The following is a 20144-nucleotide window of genomic DNA, read 5'->3' on the forward strand; positions in this document are numbered from 1 at the left end:
GTTGGGGTAGGGTTGGAGGGCCACAAAAATGAACTAAGGGCAGAAAGCCTTTTGCTGTGAGGCCAGGCTGAGAGGTGGGCTAGTGCAGCCTGGAGAAGGCTCCAGGGAGACCTTCTGGTGGCCTTTCAGTACTTCAAATGCCCACCAGAAAGCTGGGGACAGATTCTTTAGCAGAGCCTTTTGGGGCAGGAGTAGGGGTGATGCTGTGGAACTAAGAGGGAGACTCAGCCTAGAGAGAAGGAATTATTTTATGCTGAGGGTGGTGAGACCCTGGCACAGGCTGCTCAGAGCTGGAATGTGGTACTCTCAGGCTTTGCCTTTAAAATTTTTTTACAGCTCTTGAGCAGAAAATTAGTAACATTTAAATAAATCACTATTAAGTGTGAAAAGGAAATTAAAGCTAATTGTAAACAATTCCACTGGAGAGATAGCTACCATAAGACTGGGTGTACCAAAACAATTCCTCCTTCTCGTCTCTTCTCACTTGGTTGCTCTGGAGAGATGTTCAATCTCTTTACTGATGATCTGGATGAGTGGATTGAGTCCATCATAAGTTTGCAGATGACACCAAGTTAGGAGCAGGAGTCAATCTGTTGGAGGGTAGGAGGGCCCTGCAGAGGAACCTTGACAGTCTGGATGGGTGGGCAAAGGCCAGTGGGCTGAGATTTAACAAGGCCAAGTGCCAGGGTCTACACTTTGGCCACAACAACCCCAAGCAGCACTATAGGCTGGGGACAGAGTGGCTGGAGGGCAGCCAGGCAGAAAGGGACATGGGGGTGCTGGTAGATAGTAGGCTGAACATGAGCCAGCAGTGTGCCCAGGTGGCCAGGAGCGCCAATGGCATCCTGGCCTGTATCAGGAATAGTGTGGCCAGCAAGACAAGGGGGGTTATTCTTTCCCTGTACTCAGCACTGGTCAGGCCACACCTTGAGTCCTGTGTCCAGCTCTGGGCTCCTCAGTTCAAGAGAGATGTTGAGGTACTGGAAGGTGTCCAGAGAGGGGCAGCAAAACTGGAGAGGGGCCCAGAACACAGCCCTGTGAGGAGAGGCTGAGGGAGCTGGGGGTGTTTAGCCTGGAGGAGGCTCACTGCTGTCTACAACTACCTGAAGGGAGGTTGTAGCCAGGTGGGGGTCGGTCTGTTCTCCCAGACAACCAGCACCAGAACAAGAGGACACAATCTCAAGCTGTGCCAGGGGAGGTTCAGGATGGATATTAGGAGCAAATTCTTCACAGAGAGAGTGATTTGCCATTGGAATGGGCTGCCCAGGGAGGTGGTGGAGTCTCCGGAGATCTTCAAGAAAAGCCTGGATGAGGCACTCAGTGCCATGATCTAGTTGATTGGATAGGGCTGGGTGATAGGTTGGACTGGATCATCTTGGAGGCTTCTTCCAACCGGGCTGGTTCTATGATTCTGACTTGCTTCTGCTTGACCTTAGCTGCATTGTTCGGGTGAAGTCTAACAGCAACTTTCTTTGCTCCTTTCTCCCTTCTTTGTACAGGGCAGTAGGGATGGGACAGAAAAAGGAGAAGCTGGTAGGAGAAGCTGGTCAGAGACCAGGGGAGCTCTTGTGCTGCTTGTTAGTTGTAAACATCTGTAAATATTGCAAATCCTGGGTATTTAGTACATAGGCATTGCACTCCATTGCAGTTCTGCCTGTAAACACAGCTTTCATTTGCTTCCAGCTGAGCTGGTCTGGCAGAGTTCATGTCCAGGGGAAAACTTCAACCCACCACATGGGAGCTGCCCCATCCCTGGCACCATTCCAGCTCAGGTTGTTCAGGGCTCTGAACAACCTGCTCTAGTTGCAGATGTCCCTGCTGGCTGCAGGGGTTGGACTGGATGAGCTGTAAAGGTCCCTTCCCACCCAAACCTGACTGACTCCATAAATGCTCTTTGCACCTGTGGCCTGGCTGACAGCTCCAGCCACACTGAATTTCTGCTCCCAATGCCACTAAGCCTCTGGTCCTGACCTCTGCTGGTTTCTGCTGCCCATACCCTGGCAACTCTTCCCAAGAGGATACCTGCACCCAGTCACCTATTGGCCAGTTAGTAGCTGCTCTTTAAGATGCTTTCTTCACACCTGAGCACCAACCTGCATGTCCTACAGGTGAAGTCTGAAGCAGGACATAAAACATCAATCCTCATCCTTTGCTCCCTTGTTTGTAACTACAGTTACAAAAGCAGAACTCTCTGCACTCATCCACTCCATCACTTTTTCAACCAGGTACCAAAAACACAGGCAGGGAACTGGTGTTTGTCTTCCTGCAGACCTCAGTAGTATCACCTTCTGAATCTGCAATCACAAACCTTCCTCTCCCCTTCCATGTCATGATCCAGCAAAAGCAGCAGCTCAGTGAGCAGGAGCCAAGTGCAGCCTCTCAGCTTGGGTGGGCAGCTGAGTCCTGCTGTCAGGACTGAACACTAATCACCATCTCTTCCAGCAGCTGGAATGGAACACTTGCAGCTTCCCAGTTCTTGCCTCACCAGAGCCAGACAAAATGTACAGAGAAAAATGTAACCCTCCAAAAAAGAGGCAGATAGAAAGGTCCAGAGAAAGACACAAGAACCCTGGAAATAAGCAGACACAGACCACGCAGGTGCCCTCCTCATTCCTCCATCCCTTCCCCAAAGCAAACACAAATCCCAACAGAAGAGCTGCTGTCCCAGGATATTCTCTTTTCTCACCTCCCAGCACACAAGCAGCAGCTCAGGGCTGCTGATTCTCTCTCTTTAGCACATCCACACGTGGAGCATCATCACCTCTGGTACAATAAGCACTGGTGAGAGCGGCATGGCTGAGCTGCAGCCTACTGCTCTCCATCCCAGGAGACAGTAAGAGTGAAGGAGCATTTGCTGCCCCTGCCTGCAGAAGGTCTGGGCTGGGAACAGGATGCCCCCGGGTTAGGTCTTAGCAGCCTGGGGATAACCTGCAACAAACTTCCCTTCAACTGTTTGCTACTCCAAGGACCTCCTATTATGTGAAGTAAAACCTTAAGGGCAAAGCACTACAGAGACTGCAACTATCAAGCCCAGACCAGCTCTGGAAGGTTGGGGTGGGGGGGAATCAATTATAACATCTAATGAGTCAGGAGAGGGGAAAAACACCAGGAGCAGCAAGAAGCTTGTCTTGTAACTAAAGATGAGGAAAACTAACTAATTGATGAGGAAAAGGCAGAGGTACCTAACACTTTCTTTGCCTCAATTTTTAATAGCAGGACAGGTTGTCTTCCAGACAGCTGGCCTCCTGAGCTGGCAGATGGAGCCAGGGAGCAGTATAGTTCCAGGAGATAATCCAGGAGGAAGTAGTTAGAGACCTGCTCAGCCACTTGGATCCCCACAAATCCATGGGACTGGATGGGATCCATCCTAGGGTGCTGAGCGAGCTGGCAGATGAGCTGGACAAGCTGCTCTCCATCATTTTTCAGCAGTCCTGGCTCACTGCAGAGGTCCCAGAGACTGGAAGCTGCCAACGTGGTGCCCATCCACAAGAAGGGCTGGAAGGAGAACCAGGGAATTCCAGGCCTGTCAGCCTGACCTCAGTGCCAGCCAAGATTATGGAACAGGTCATCTTGAGTGCAATCACACAGCACTTAGAAGAGGGCCAAGGGATCAGGCCTAGCCGGCATGGGTTTAGGAAGGGCAAGTCCTGCTTCACCAACCTGATCTCCTTCTATGCCCAGGTGACTGCCTGGTGGATGTGAGGCAGGCTGTGGATGTGGTCTGCCTGGGCTCCAGCAAGGCCTTTGACACTGTCCCCCACAGCAAACTCCTGGCCAAGCTGTCATCCCCTGGTTTGGACAACAGCTCTCTGAGCTGGGTTAGGAACTGGCTGGAGGGCTGAGCCCAGAGAGTGGTGGTGAATGGTGCCACAGCCAGCTGGCAGCCAGGCACCACTGGTGTCCCCCAGGGATCAGTGCTGGGCCCCATCTTGTTCAATATCTTTACTGATGATCTGGATGAGGGGATTGAGTCCATCATCAGTAAATTTGCAGATGGCACCAAGCTGGGGTCAGGAGTTGATCTGTTAGAGGGCAAGAGAGCTCTGCAGAGGGACCTTGCCAGGCTGGACAGATGGGCAGAGTCCAATGGCATGAACACTGTGTGTAGTTTTGGGTTCCCCAGTTCAAGAGAGACAGGAATCGGCTGGAGAGAGTCCAGTGGAGGCTATGAGGAGGATGAGGGACTGGAACATCTCTGCTGTAATGAAAGACTGAGAGCCCTGGGGTTGATTAGTCTGGAGAAGAGAAGGCTGAGAGGGGACCTGATCCATGTCTATAAATATGGTGGGGGGAAGGGGGCAGGATGAAGGGGCCAGGCTCTCTTCACTGGTGCCCAGTGCCAGGACAAGGGGCAATGGACACAAACTGGCCAAGAGCTGAGCTGGTCCCACTCCAGCACCTGTGCTACAGAGAGCTAAAACATTTCTGAGCAAACCCCTTTCACCCTTGCTCTCAGCAGGGTGTCACAACTCTTTTCCTCCTTTGGATGGTGCACCAAAAGCTTGCTTAGGGATGGATGCTGACCTTCCTCACTGGGCAAGCAGTGCAATGGGTCAGATCTCCCACTCCAACAACTCCACAACCCCACACAACCAGCAGCACTCCTACAGATACCTTCCCTAACACCCAGCAGCCATGGGAGTGTCATGGAGTTACTCTTTGCAGGAGTGTTTCACAGTCAGACTGCCCTAACCTCACCAACAGAAGTCTCTCCTTCCCCCTTCTTGCTCTCCCCTGTGCACAGTTTGCAGGACTCCCTCAGCTAAACCCAGAACGTGAGCTAACAAAGGAGCTGGGAAATCTGATCCTGTGCAGTGGGCACTGGAGCTGCTCTAAGGGCAGTATTTGTGATGTGAAGGTGCAGAGGGCATGTTCAGGGCAAGCATTCCTTCAGCAAGGCCCCAGGCAGCCCCAACAGCACAGGAAGGTCACACACTGCCCAGCTGAGGGTGCTGGACACTGAGACATGAGAAATGCACAAAGCTTCCAAATAAGACTCCCACCTTGTACTGCCTTTGAGAACTGCTGTGTTTGAGTAACCCAAGCTGGAAAGCAGGGCAGCCAGAAGGCTCCCAGGGAACTACTACTGCACTGGAGCCTTTCCTGCCCAGGAATCAAACCACTGGTGCATGCCTGTGAGCTGGCTGAAGGATCAAACAAGCCACAAACCTCCACTTGCCTTCTTCAGAAAGCTGCACATAAGAAATTTGGGCAAGGCCTGAATGTGCTTTATCTAAGCTGGCAAAGCAGCCATGCCCTCTCCTGGAATCCAGTGCCAGGGGTGTGGGAGTGGCGCCTGGCAGTGCAGCTCAGGCAGCGGTGCTGTGCCAGGGCAGTCACTGCCAGCTCACTAGAACCAGAGTCCTTCTCCAGGCTGAATTGGCTTCCTTCCTCCAGTCCTGCAGCAAGAAAGGATTACAACATTAAGACCATGAAGCATGGCAAAAACAGGGAGGGGGAGGAACCCAGCAAGTGTGACTTATACCATAATGAAAGCAATGTCAGGAGCCACTGACTCCCAGAGGAGGGGCAGCATTTTGCCCAGAGGGAGAAGTGCTGGAAGTGCTCCCCAAGGAGCAGTGATGTGATGCACTCCAGGAGCACTGCTGAGGAGCACCCAGATGCAGCACACAGGGCTGGGGCCAGCTGCTGGGTGTTTCAGTACAAACTCCAGAAAGCTTTGGCTGTCCAGTGTTTACCTGGCAGCAGATGAGTTTTCTGAGGCTACCACAGCTCTGTCCCACCAGCCCCTGCATCTCAGGAAGCCTCACAAGACCTTGGATTTTTAAGGCTCTTTGCAAGAATTCCCTCTGCACTATGCAGGGCTGTGGCCTAGCAGGAACGTGCATGCACAAGGCTGGTACAGATCATGGGGGGTGTCCTCATCAAGGTACCCACAAAGGCAGTCTCCATCCATTGCAATGCACAGAGAGCAGCTGTGTGCACACAGAAGGCTCTGAACACAGGACTATCTGCAGGGTCTCTTGGAAAGCAGAAGCAGAAGGTGGAGCAAGACAGATGGTAATCAAGATGTCCATCCCAAATTTGGTTAAGTTTGATTACACTGAGCCCAAACCACTTGTGCCATGACTCCAGAGGAGCACAGAAGCTTACTTACCACAGCTGCACGCAGGCTCCAATACAGCCCTGAGGTCCCCAGGGTGAAGCCTGCTGCTTCCACTACATCTCAGCTGGAGCCTGCTGAAGCCTATGAGGAGGCAGCTCAGCACTGTTCATACTGACTCAGCATTGCTCCTATGCCAAGCAATTTCTGCTTTGCTCTCCTTTACCATCTCTGTAGCATGCACAGGCTGGACTTGGGGGCAGAATCTGTTCCAACACATTCAAGCAGAATTTCAGTTAAAGTAAGTCCAACAGCTCCACTGATACCTACTCAAAGAGTACAGGAAGCCCCCAACTCATTTTTGTTCAACCCTGTGAAGTTATTTCAAGCTGCAGCTTAAGCTGAGAACATGCTCCTGAGGAAGTGCCCCAGCTCCAGCTCTGCAAAGATGTCAACCTGTTCTGAAAAGCTTTAGATCCAACTCAAACAAGGGAAAGCTGATTTCAAACCAAGCCAAACATCACCCGAAACAATAGTGTTGCAAAGAGGAAACATCTGCCAAGGAGATGGCAGCAGAAGTTATGTTTTAACCAGATTCAAAATCCCATCTTCAGTTCACTACTTCTCCAGGTTGTGTGTCACAGTGCAAAGAGTGAAACCTGGCTCTGGGCTCAGCTGCACAGTTCTCACACACACAAATGCTCCACTTTTTCTTCCAGGCACGCTGCTGTGAAGCAAATGATAAATGGCAGACAGCTTAAGGAAGAGGAAGGGAGCTTCAAAACAGTGAAGCAGCAAAAGGAAAGCAGACAGCAGAGCTACAGGGTAGGCTGCTCTGACAGTGTGCTGGAGAAGCAAAGGGAAAGTGAAGGGAGGAGGGGGTGGGATGGTGACCAAGGTTCAGGTGCTCTCCTGAAGAGTTTCTCTTCCTGCTACTGCTGGAGGCAAATTCCTGAGCTACACACACCATGAACACAACCCAGGGGACATTCCTTACACTAATGTGCTTCCAGGTCAGTTTGTTAGGGGTTTTGGAAATACAAAGCCAGGATGAAATCCCTGCTCCTTGGTTCCTGACATGGAAACCAAGGCACTTCAATGCTTACTTTTATTTTTTTGGCCCCCCTCCAGTATTGCAGAAGTGAAGGAAGTGAATTTTAACAACAGGGGAGTCCAAGAGTCCCCACAGCTGAGCAAGTGGGGGAAGAGTCTATATCCAGGGAGTCAGATGGAAAACCCAACAGTGATCAGAAGCAGCCTGTAAATGGAGTCACACAGGACTAGCATGTGGGGGGAGGAGGACTGGAGAAGTTTGTCCAGCTCCATCCAGAGGAGAAAGGTTTCAAGTTCTGTACTGGTGAGTCAAAGCATTCCTGATTACAGCAGCTGCTGCACACTCAGTGATGTTACTAGGTTGGTAGCAACCGAAAATGCTCCTCTCTGCTCTTTACCAGCTCAGCACAGAGAACCAGCTCAAGCTGAGAGGCTCAGCAGGGCCCTGGGCAACCTGATCTAGTTGAGGATTCCCTACTGACTGGGGGGGCTGGGGTGGGGAAGGCGGAAGAGGGGGGCTTGGACTTGATGACCTTTGGAGGTCCCTTCCAACCCAGACCATTCTATGACCCTATCAGCTGGTAAACAGTGCTGGACTCAGCAGTTTCCATACCAAGACCAGTAACTGCAAACCCAGTTTGCCACTGCCCCAAGATGCCAAAGCTGATGCAGCATCACATCCATTCCCTAGTATCACCTCAGACTCTGCTCTTATTTTACAGCCCTTTGCACACTCAAGTCATTAAGATAAGAGAAAAATCAGAGGCAGTGCCTCCAAGGCAGGATCATGAGCCCAGCTCTCACAGATGGGTAATTTATAACTGCAGAACACAGCAAGGAGCCTGCTGAAACTCACCAGGAGCCAACTGATTTATCAAAGCTTTCAAAACTTGTGTTGGTGAAAACCAGAAGCCCTTGTAAAGATCCTGTGCAGAGCCAGCAGCAGCACACAAGCCCCTCCTGACTGCCAGGACAAGGTTTCTGCAGCATTTCTCACAAAGGTCACTTCCAGGACCTCCCCAGGGCTGGGTGCCTGCTCTGCCTCACAGCCACAGCTGTACCAAAGGAGCTGGGGCAGCCTCCTGAGCTGGCAGCTCAGGGCTGGCTCATTCAAGAGCTCTTTTCAACCATTCCAACACATCTGAGGACAGTGCAGCTGGGCTCTGCTTTTGGTTTAATCAGGATGAACAACAGAAGGTGAAGAGAACTGAGGTGGTTTTTTTCCCTTGAAAAACAAAAGGCAACCATGCACCTTCCTTTAATTCCATCTCTCTACCAAGGCTACAGGTAACAAATTCTTTAGTGGAGCCAAATCATCAACAGGACTCAGATTCTTCTGAGACAAAAAGTCAAACTCCAAATTGCACAACAACAATCCAATTCCTGCAGGGAAAAGAAGACAAAATGTCAGCAATTAAGTAAAAGCCTCAAGTGGTATGTGGAGTACATCACCTTTCAGCAGGGATCACTGCAGGGCACGACAGGCATGTTCCAGACAAGGACTCAACAAAGCCAGGCACAGGCACATGGCAGAAGTTCAGAGCTTCTCTGCACTACTGACAGAGCCCTCCGTGGAAGGACGATGGACACTAGCATCAGGAGCTAGGTGCTGCTTCATTTGATTGTGAAAATACCACGTAGAAAAGAAAGCTCAGCATTGCCATCCACAGGCTTGTACAAAGCTGCTGCTGCTGCTGCAGTCAACAAAGCTCAGAGCTGTTTCGAGAGGAAATTTCCCAAGTTTTCCAGGTCACTCCAAAAAAAAATATATATATCACAGCAGAAAATTCCTGAGGGCTTGAAGTGAAGCACAACCAGAGTGGGGGACAGCTCTGCAGTTACTTCTCTCAGAAGTGAATTTACAGAAGGGGGTCTTAAAAATAACACAATGGGATCCAAACTTCATTTTAGACATTTGGAAAGCAGTGTCGTACTTTATTTAAAATAAACCCATGTAAAAACAAAGTTTAAATGAAAATGGTACCTGAAAAATAAATTATTTGAGATATAAAACAAATCAATAACTTAAAAACACACTAAATATACAAAATATTGAACCATATACTGTACAGTATGGAAAAAACAATTGAGAAACCCTCCTGACCCACAAACAGCTTCATTCATAAACCAAGGGTTACAGAAGTCAACGGAAAGCAACTGAAGGGAAGGACTAGAAGTACAGGGTTGTTCCAAATCACTGCTCAAAGCAAGGCTTAAGCCCAATTTAGGTTTCAAAAGTCTCAAGTCATTTTCTTCTCAATGACCAAGTGGAAAAAGTTTCAGCTGTACCACTGAAAAGTTGCTCCGAAAGGGTTCAAACTAAGGACCAAGGGGATGAGAATTGAGACTCTAAAAGGTGAGCACAATTGTTCAAGGTTTCAGGTGGCAGTTCTAGTATCACTGATTTTCCATCATTATCCACAAAAAAAGGGGAAAAAAAAACACAAAACAACCAAACCAAAGATTTTAAGTGCTGAAATTTCCACTCAACAGAAAAAACATTCCTAGCTCCAACTCTGTCAGCGCTCTCCCAGGTGTGATGTACACCAAACCCCCGCGGCTGCCAGAGGGCAGAAAACACACCAGGATTCAGAGTCAAATCCACTCACTGGGTGCTGTGGTTTGCTTCAGACATCAGAAAGGCTTCAACTGCTTTTCAAGTGGTGCAGAAGGAAAAAGCAATACCAAAAGGTTTGATTTAGTTCTGCTGCAAGGGAGTGCTAGCAAAAAGCCTTCACAGAAGTGCTGCTGTACCTGACTGACCTCAGAGCGGACCTGAGCCGTGACCTGCAGCGCTGAGCTCTGCCAGCTGTCACGGGGCAGTCACCCAGGACAGGCACCAGCTCTGGGGGCACTGGAGGAACTCTGACTCTTTTCACCAACTCTGCATTGTCCCCAGTTAATGAGGAGTAAACCCAATAAGGTTTAATAACCACAGGAAGTGAGACCAGGCCTTCAGACCTTCATATTTATCAGTGCTATTGTGCTGGTAAGAGCAGGGCTGCAGCAGGACCTTGTCTATGGTACAGACAGACTCTTCTGCTTCCAGAGACTGAAGTACCTCAGGTGATAAATTCAGTTCTTGGGGTGGGGGGAAAAAACCAAACCAAACCAAACAAAAACCAAACAGAAAATCAAAACAAACAAGTGCAGCTCCATGCAGGGAGCTCCAAGGGAACTGTTCCTCATGCTCAATATGCCTTTGGTCCCTTCACTCTACAGCTATTCTCAGGAGCCTAGAAGTAGCAGTGTTACAATCAGGTGCTTCACTGACAGTGTTCCAAAGAATGCATCTCCTCTTTGTGGTCACCTTCTGCCAGAGGCAGCCCCAGAACAAGTTGCTCTGTATTTGACTTGTGATTGAAGCAGGAGAGCTCAAAGAGCAGCACATAAACCTCCCACACCTCCTAAGCCTTGGCAGGTGTCTGGCTCAGAGGACCTGGTGGCCAGAAATGGTTGATTTGATTGTAAAACCTCTTTATTTGGCTAAAAAGGTCTATGTGGGGACACTCTCCAAGGTTGGGGTTTTAACCACTTAACTCTGAACTGGCCCCAAAGCAACTTCAGTTAGTTTAGAATGCACTGACAAAACCCTCTGCTGAAATGTTTATGGATTCTCTACCTTATCGATCTCACCCAGAACATTAAAGCAACACAAAATGTGTAGTTAATGTTTGAGGACCTTGGGGACCATTTGTCCCCCCAAACTCCAAAAGCCTGGCTGCCCTTTGCAGTTATTTCTCTGCTTTGGTTTTACCTGCTGCCCATTCCTGCCTACAAATGGAGCTGTGCCAACCCTCACCAAGAGCTTTAACTGCTTTGGATAAACAATGACTACAACATTCGGTGCCCCTACAAAATTAGGTGTCCTCTCCACACCAACACCCTTTGGTCACCTGGGCAAATGGAAGGAGCAATGAACAGACCAAGTGGTACTGCAGGGAGCAATGGATCCTGTTTCAGTGGCTCATGGATCTCTGAATGTTCAGGGGCTTTCGTGCTCTGGTGACACAGATGAAGGCAAGCAAAGGGAGAGAGCTGTGGGGACGCTGTTCTGCACAGTGGCATTTCCTGCCTTCCTCCTCCTTGGTTCCAGATCTAGAGCAGAAGCAAAGGGATTGGCACAAGCTCAGCTCAGGAGGCAGTGTTAGCTGTGCTGGTTCAGGTCCCCTCCCTCTAGGCAGAACAGCTGAGCACAGCATCTCAAGTGACCCAGACTCATGGTGATGGAGCTTAAAGAACAAAAATCCCACACGTGGGTAGATAGACACCATCCAAAATGGAATCACAAGAGACCTAAACACTAACCTGCTTTGGATCCTGCTCTTTATTGCTGTCCTGACAATGCCACCTCTGCAGGAGCTGTGCCTGCCACTGCCAGTTGGGGCTGGGCACACTGCATGGCCCCAGCTACCCTTTCTGCATGGACTTGGAATCTTCCCTGTCTGCAAAGGGTTCACACCAGGCTTAAGTGTGATCAGATCTGTGCAGTCAGCTTTCTGCAGAGGGCTGAATTCCATTCATAGTGGAAATCTGGGCAACAAATGTCAGTTCCTGAACAGGAACAAAAACTTAATAAATCAGAGGGGAAAGGCCCAGGTCTGGATGAAGCCTTCAAGGAATTTTTAATGTGACAAAACTCAACTTTTTTCAGATGCTAAGAGAATCAGGTTGATTTCTCTTTGGTTTTGTTCTGTGCAACACAACTAAAGCCCAGGAAATCTTCAGAGAAGTCTGCAGGTGGCATTCAGCCACACTCAGGACAGTTTTGCTGAACTAGGCATTGTCTCATTTTGGAGTGAAACTCCACAGTCTTGCAAAGACTCAAGACTGCTCCTGTGAACCTCTGGAAGCAGCCCCAAAGCCAGAGTGTGCAGCAGCCGTGCCTTGGCCTGAGAAAAACCTTCCTGGAGTCTTGCAAAGCAAGAGAGTGGAGGAAAAGATTCCAAGTAAGGGCAGCAGAGCTTCCCTTTCAGAAGCGATGCCAAGATAAAATCCTAAAGCTCCAAGTGACAAAGCAATAACTGAAACAGCAGCAGACAGCTACTGACATTTCCTGAAACACAAAACTGGCCTGAAAAAGACTCAAAGGTCTGGAGGTTGACCAAGTCCTGACATAGGATCCTGCTCTCACACTCTTTATACTGCCACAGGAGCCAAGGCTCAAAGGTTACTGCTGTGCAGCCTTCTCCCAATCCACAAAGTGAAAGCCCAGGGTGGCTCCTTGCTGCAGAAAGCTACAGCAGCAGAGGCCAGGCTGTGCTCAAGTGCCGAGCAGTCACAGGCACAGGAGAGCTCTGTGAAAGCAGGAGAGGTCTGGACACAAAGCAAACAGCCTAGCCAAAGCCTGACACCACCACCTCTGGTCTGGCCATTTACACTCCCACTTGGCAGCTTGAGCCCAGCCACCCTAAGGGCAGGGCTGAAGAAGCCTTCTCTCACCTCTTTTTAAACATGGGGAGATGGATTTCCCCTTCTGGCACCACATTTGCCTGTGTGATCAACCCAGGGAGTAGAGAAAATGGTGTTGCCCGATGGCAGCTTCATGAAAGGCAGATGGATGCGCTCAGAAGTGCTGGCACAAACCCCCATGGCTGTCCCCAGAGACATCACAGCTCTCCTCAGCAGACCCTGCCATGAAGCACGGCCAGCACCAAGTGCTCTCCTCAGCAATTATCCCTGATCCCTCAGAAGCATGTACCTCAGGGTCTGCTGTGGGGCTTCTCCCCTATTCTAAAAGGCCCCAAAGCACTCCCACTGCAGCTGTTTCCTCTGGCACCTTTCCAGTCTGGACCATCAAATCCAGGCCTTTAAAATCTGACATCACATCCTAACCCAACAACCAAGGCCACCTCACATTCTCTACACTGAACCTACTGCACCTCACGACAAACCTTAAGAAACCTCTGCCTTGAGCCAGGACTTTGGCTTCAGAAAGATGTTGTAAGCAATGACTGAGAAGTGTCACCTGAAAGACACATCTGGATTTCATCAGCCTGAAGCAGAAGAGAAAACAGAAGACAGCTACAGCTTTTCTAAACTCCCCGAGGATTCAGAGGCCAAAACCTCTCTTGAAACAGGACTGTTCCAAGAGGAGCTCTCAAAGAGGGCAAGCTGGATGGGAAGGAAATGAGCTGCTCCTGCTTTCTGGGTGAAAAAACACCTGATGGCAGAATACTTGGAAGTATTGTTACACTTGCAAAAGTTTCCTTCTGGTCTTTACCAGGTGGCTGCACGGGCAGGAAAAGAACACTGAGCACACATGCCCAGGTTTTCCTTGTCTTCTGTTATTTAGACCAAGTATTTGCTGTCACAACGGTGTTGCTCAGCCACTATTTCTAGGAGCAGCCCTTGGCCTTTTAGCAGGACTGGTCCTGCTTTGCTCATATAAACTGCCTGCTAAGTATTTGCAGAGGAACTAGCAGAAGCTAGGATCAGATGTTCCTAAAAGATGTTTCCATCCCACTGCTGAAACTGCCTTTCCTTCCTGTTTAGCAAAGAATGGGAGATGGAAAAATCACCCAAGTGGTGGTCAGATGCCAGCGATGCAAAAAAGCCTCCAAGAGAAGCTTTATTTCAAAAAATCCCAGTGCCAGCTGGTGAGCTGCCAGCAGTGCTGCTGCTGCAGGGGCAGTGGGCAGTGTCTGCAAGCACTGCTGAAGCCAAGCCACGCTCAGGGTGTCAGTCACTGGAGGTCTAAACCCCCTCTGATAAAACAGCAACTTCCATCTCGTTTGAAAATCAACCTTATATGAAATAAGGCAAGAGAGAATGGCAGGGAACTGGAAATGCCTGCAGGGCCACTCCTGTGGGACAGGACAGTGTGAGGTTAAGAGGTGGTGAGGGACACTTGGTATTTCTTGATACTACATAGCTCTGACGTGGGAGGAATCTCCCAAAGGCTTCGACATCTCTCCCTGTACACAGAAACAAAGCATTCAGTGAAGTGACAAATGAACAGTGAGGAACTGGTGGAAGCGTCTACAACAGCCAGCCAGAAAGCACACTGTGTGGGGTGGGGGTTGGGTGGTTGCTCTGTCACAGGCACCATCCCACTTCTCAAAAGTGGTACTGAACAGGAATGGCAGGAAAGGCAAGGTTGAAAGCAGCAAGAGCAGAAATCCCACTGCCACTCAGTGGACACAAGCTCCAAGGCAGTGGGAGGCTGCTCGCTGTGCCAAGGCCTTCAGTAAGGCAGAGGCAGCTCCAGAAACAGCAGCAGTGTTTCCTAGACAGTGCTGGGGGTGATGGAGAAGGGCAGTCAGATCAGCTGCTCTCAGGGCAGCCATGCTGAGCAGACCTCTTTGGGCTGTGCAAGACTGCAGATCCCATTGCAGGAAGAGAAGAAATGACTGTGAGCCAAAGCAAGGGCAGCTGGGCACGGAGAGAAAGGAGCAGGCAGCATGGAGCAGCCTCTGGAGTCTGAAAATCAACTCTGGGACTGACAGAGGTTCACACACACACAAAAAAAGGAGACACTGCAAGAAAACTGCCCCTGACCCCACATCTGCTCTACCTCCTGGTGACTGAACATCAACACCAGAGCTGGAAGTTGCCCAGGCAGTGGTGCCAGCACCCTCACACAGCTTTACCTGAGGAGGAATCCTTTCCAGGTTTCCTCCCAGAGAACACCTGCAGGGTTACATCAGCCTGTGGCACAGCCTCTCTGTGCCAGCTTTGCTGTAGTGCCCTTGTTTCACAGCCCTTTTTGGTTTTGTTTTTTTTCCCCCCCAGCCTTGTGCTCATCTCTCAAAGGAGGAACTCAAAACTCTTAAGAGAGGAACTAGAGGTCTTTAAACCACTCTTTTGAAAGCTGGGACGTCTTGTGCAGTAACTCAGCAAAAAAACAGAAAATAACAAAACAAAACAAAAGTTGAGCAAAACAAAATCAAATTTAATGTTCTTAAATGCAAAAGTAAAAACAAACCAAAAACACAAAAAAGCAAAAGAAAATTAACAGAAACAGAACAACTCAAAGTTTCAAGGCAGTCTGCAGAAAAAAAACCTCAGGGGTGAGGGGTTCATCTTTCCATCTACAAATCAAAGGGTTGGGGTTTTTTTGTTGTTGTTAATATCTAACTTGCAAGTCGTTAAGTACTTTTCTGCTGAGTGTTCAAAGAAGTAAAGCTAAAGTTGTCAAAACAAAATCCTAATAAAACAGAACCAAAAAAAAAAAAAGAAAAAGAGAGAGTAGAGTAACAACAAACTCAATCTAGCACTCATTAGAAGGGATGCGAGAAACACAATGCTCAAATGTTTAGAGACCGGGGTTGGGGTTGGGGGGAAGGGGAGGGGAAAGAGTTTTGTCTTTACAGAACAGAGCTACCCAAGGGATTCCAACCCCAAGGATCAGCTCAGGAGCTCACTGTGTGTTATAATGTACCAGTAAGTAGTGCACCATGCATTAGGTATTTGGACAGAAGAGATTCAGTTGGATAAAGTAGCAACAGAAAATTCACACTTGTTTTTTTTCCTTTATTGGGGGTGGGGGGAGGGTTGGTTGGGGTTTGGGGGGGGGGGGGGGGGGGGTTTAAATGGAGTTTCATTTTTTTTTTGACTCTGAAATCTTCCCAGAGTTTCTTTGAAACTCTTTGGTCCATTCCTATCCAAGTGGGCTTTTTAAAATACCAAACCAAAAAGTTGTGTTTCTAAAACCTGCCAACTGGGACAGCTTGGCCACTGCTCAGTGTGCAACTTACCTCCTCAATGGTGTTAAAAGCTACGCTGGCATGCTGCTACTTACAAGACCTCGCCTTCTCCAAGCCTGCTCCTCAGCTCTATGTGTAGTGATGCAAATTAACAACCAAACAAACTGGCTGGCAGCTAAACATTGGCATCGCTCAACTTTGCTTCCATACTACTTGAGGCTGGGGCAAAAGGGGTAGGGGAAAAACAACAATGTCAAAGAAAAAGAAAAGAGGAAAAAAAATAGGAGGAAAAAAAAAAAAACCAACCAAAAAACCAAACAAACAAGGAAAGGAAAAAACCAAAAATTCAGCCTGCTACTTGTCAGCAAATTCCAGTTTTGTTTTTTTTTGCAGCCAACATTCCATGGAACAAATGTTAGTCTCATAAGTGAAAGCATGCTTCGGTTTTACCACCATCCTGAGGCTGTCGGTAATGCAATCGATCTACTTGGGAGATTTCAGGGGGGGGATGGGGGGGGGGGGAGGGTAAGTTTGGGTTTGTGTTGTTGTTTTGACCACGTTTGAAATGAAATAACTTAAAGGAACTTTAAAAAAAAAAAAAATCAATTGGTCTAACATGGTGGGATTTTTTTTTTTTTTCAAACATTTGAACATGTCAGTTGCATCCCAGCATATAAAACCTCTTTTTCTTTTTTCCTCTCCCCCTCCCCGCTCCCTCCCTCCCCCCCCCCCCACCCCCCCAACAACTCTTTCTTTTCCACTTCTCATTTCGACTAAAGACAAACATCGGTGAGGATTGGCGCAGGATGAGTCTTACACTAAACAAAAAGAGGTTCAACTTCTGTCACTCCATTTTTTAAGCTATTCCATACAAAAAAAAACAAAACCAAACAAACAACCCAAAAAAAAAATAAAATAAAAATAATAAAACCAAACAAAACCAAAACAAACCCAAAACAAACCAAAAGAAAAGAAAAGGGGGAACAAAACAAAAAAGAAAAGAGAGAGCACGAGCAAGTTATTTGTGGGACTTGTTGGTTTTGAAGGAAACCTGTAAGATTTTGTCCCCCAGGCGGTAGCCATTAAGACTTGCTATGGCCATTGCAGCTTCTTCATAGTTTGTCATGGTCACAAAACCAAAACCTTTGCACTTGTTGGTGTTGAAATCTCGAATGACTTTCACATTGGTAACCGCGCCAAAGGGGCCAAACATCTGCCAGAGGATTCCCTCATCAGCATCTTGCCCAAGGTTGTAGATGAAGATACACCAGCCAGAAGATGCGTTTCCTGGAACATTTACACCAGAAAGCCCACTCATGTGATCTACACCCATGGGAGAGAACCTAGCAAATAAAAAGCACAATATTGCATGTAAAAGTTCAAGTCAATCAAGCAAATGCACTCGAATGGGAAGCAACTGAGAATGAATTATTTGCTACATGGACATCAAAAGTGCCAGAAAGAAATGTTTCCCCATTCAAACTGACAATCAAATTGACAGCTGCCAGGAAAAAAGTGTTACGAATATTCCGACTGCTTTAGCAATAGGGAGCTGGCCTTAGGAACAGGCAGGCAACAGGAGAGTTGCAAGGCAAGATTACATGGGTCAGCTTCAGAGGGGCCCTGGGTCCATCTCTGCAGCTCAGCTAGGCTACTCAAGAGTGCTCTGGGGCATCGGTGTGGCATCGCTGGAGTGCGGATACCAGGCGATGCCTCCCCAGAGGGCCCGGCTTGCTTCAAGCTGCCCTCAGACCTCTCCCACTTACTTTGCTCAAGGAGCCTGCATCCCAGATCCTCCTTTTCTTGCCCCTAATATAGCGTGGGGAAGGTTTAAGTCATAGGGTTTCTTTGGCCATTGCTGGGGCAGGGGGCAGGGAGGAGCTGCTTTATTCTTAGAACTAGAGACTGTGTATTAATTTATGTTTCTTTTCTGGGGGAACAGAACAAAACCTGCTCCCTTCCCCACCACGAGGCAGCAGGTGCAGGCAAACACTCCCAGTATGAGCAAGGCTGTTAAATAAGCCACAGTGGTGCGTACTCGCATCTATGAGGCAGCTAAGGACACATTGGCCCCCCTGAGTCAGTCCTCAGTAGCTGGGTGCCCCACATCTCTAGCTACAGAATTTCAGTCTCGGGGCTTGATTCCTTAAGGCAGGAATTCTAACTGCAGTAGCTTTCCAGCATCAAAATAGCAAACCACATGTAAGCACAGGTTGACCATTGCAGGGTGCAGATAGAGGTTTTCCACTGGCTCCATGCTAGGAGAACTTTTCTGGCTTCAAAGCCCTGGCTTTTTAAAATCACTCACCCACTGCTCCTGACACCTGCCTCCTGCACAGGACCCCAGCAGTAGCAATACAGAACACAAAGTACAAAACCCCTCTCCTTTTTAGGTCTTGCTTTGTCTCTTCTCCTATACCCTAAGTCCCCTTTATTCTCTTTCTGGTCTCCATCCTAGGAATTCAAAGCTTCACGAAATTTTAATGCAGTATTAGGGTTGCACAGCTAAGAACTCAAAGATCAGGAAATGTGAAAGTTAAGGTTAAAAAAACAACAAAAAAAAACACCTCCATTTGATCCCTCGTGCTTATGTATTACTTAAAAATGTGAGGTCAGGTGATTGTAGAAATATAATGATACTATACCAGGGGTTCCCAAACTGTGGTGTACCACTGGTGATATGCAAACCACTTAAAGGTGGTACACGTGCTGCTCTCTGCCAAGAACATGGCGGTGGCAGTTCCTGATTCTCTGCTGACCTGGAGGAAACAGGGAATGGATGTCTGGGCAGTGAACGCTGCATTAAGTGCCAAACACTCCCCCACTGACTTCTTCCTGCCCTGCATAAAGAGAGGAGCTGCTGCTGTCTCTCTAGAGAAGGGAGGGCTCCCAGCAGCAGAGCTCAGCAGGCAGGTGAGCAGGGCTGCAGCAGCCCCCAGCTGCACTCTGAGCAGTCACTGCTCAGCTGGCACTCGGTTGAAGCACTCATACAAGAGAACCACTCAGTCATCAGCTCCCCCGCCCCAGAGAGCTCAGTTTTTTGGACTCCTGAGCTATGAGCCCCTCCTGTCCCCAGAGCAGGGGCAGTGCTGGTGGTGCAGGCCTCTTCCCTTCCCCTCCATCACAGCCCAGGCAGGCTGCAGCCTGCAGGCTCCCTGCCGCTGGGGTTCCTAGAGCCCAGTGCAGACCTCAAGCTCGGGCTGCAGGTACTCACTGCTGCTGCCACTGCTGGCCAGCCCCAAGCAAATCCAGGTTTGGGAATCCTTGCACTACAGTAAAACTGGAAAGGCAGTTAAGAGCATCAGAATGGGAAGGAGACACTAACCCAGGTGATGTGCTCAGGCTGTGACACATCCACTATTGGCTGTGCTGTTACAGAACATGGTCCCGTGGTCACATGCTTTAGATGTTTTCTGACAGAGACCTTCAGCTCTGTAGCTCCTTTACATGTGAGGAATGGTCTGGTAGGATAAATATGTTAATATCTGGAAAGCTTTCATCTCAACAGATCACCAGTCTTGGATTCCTGCTCACACAGAGGTGGAACAGAAAAATCACTAAGCTCAGAATTGCACAATGTTGGTTCCAGCAGTCAGTGTAGCTCTGAACCCTCTTGCTCTAAAGCCTCAGGATCTGCCCACAAGCCCAGATCAAGAGACAAAGGACTGAGAACACTTGGAGAGGGGCAGCTGAGGGTTAAACAAATCTACGTAACTTCAACCAGCAAACACCTCTGCTCTTTGGCTATGCTCATTTTCAGAGCCTCCTCTCTTCCTGTTTCCACTCACAAAAATATTGCAGGTTTGTACAACAAACAAAATCCCTACCTAAGCAAAACCCAAAGAGGGTAAAAAACACCTCCAAAGGACTTGGAAAGTCATTGCAAAAACACAACCCTAGGAAACCCCACCTCACACAACACCCTTCCTAGCCAGCTCTAATGTGACTGCAGGGAAGCACTCTAAGAGTTCACATGAAAACCAAACCTTGCAGAGAAGCTTCTGGTTGGATAAAAAGCAGCCAAAGTGCAGAGGTGACAGCCAAGGTGGTGTAGGATTAGAGCCTTGTGCTGACATTCAGATTGCATCCACCTCGAAGTACTGCACAGGACACAGCAGGTGCGAGAACAGAGCTCCAGTGGATCAGCTGATATGAGACATCTCCACACTCACCCTGGCTGGAGGCCTCTGCCAGGACAAAGAATCTCCTGGCCAGCTTGGAAGAACAGCCTGGGGCACAGAGCAGCTGACACAACCCTCCACCCTACAGCAAAGGACTGGTTTTGACCTCACATTGCTAAGTCATCTGCAGTTTGTTTCAGGCTGTTTAAAAGACCTTCTGGTTTGGGCAAACAGCTCTGAAGCCACAGAGATTCAAGC

The 20144-nt window shown here is 48.8% G+C and overlaps 1 protein-coding gene across 2 annotated transcripts in view; it reads right to left on the reverse strand.

Moving 5' to 3' along the window:
* Window positions 1–16753: 16753 nt before the first annotated feature.
* ELAVL1 (ELAV like RNA binding protein 1) overlaps window positions 16754–20144 on the reverse strand; it is a 38038-nt gene continuing 34647 nt past the window's right edge. Inside the window, exons 6-7 of one of the 2 annotated variants that reach the window (XM_054175472.1) lie at window positions 18411–18524; window positions 16754–17108 (exon numbers count right to left, since the gene is read on the reverse strand). In XM_054175472.1, the coding sequence (XP_054031447.1) occupies window positions 16784–17108; window positions 18411–18524 (439 nt within the window). In that variant the 3' untranslated portion in view covers window positions 16754–16783. The remainder of the gene's footprint in view (window positions 17109–18410; window positions 18525–20144) is intronic. The other variant, XM_054175473.1, reaches the window with a different exon arrangement.

Source organism: Dryobates pubescens, chromosome 31, assembly GCF_014839835.1.
Source record: "Dryobates pubescens isolate bDryPub1 chromosome 31, bDryPub1.pri, whole genome shotgun sequence".
NCBI lineage: Eukaryota > Metazoa > Chordata > Aves > Piciformes > Picidae > Dryobates > Dryobates pubescens.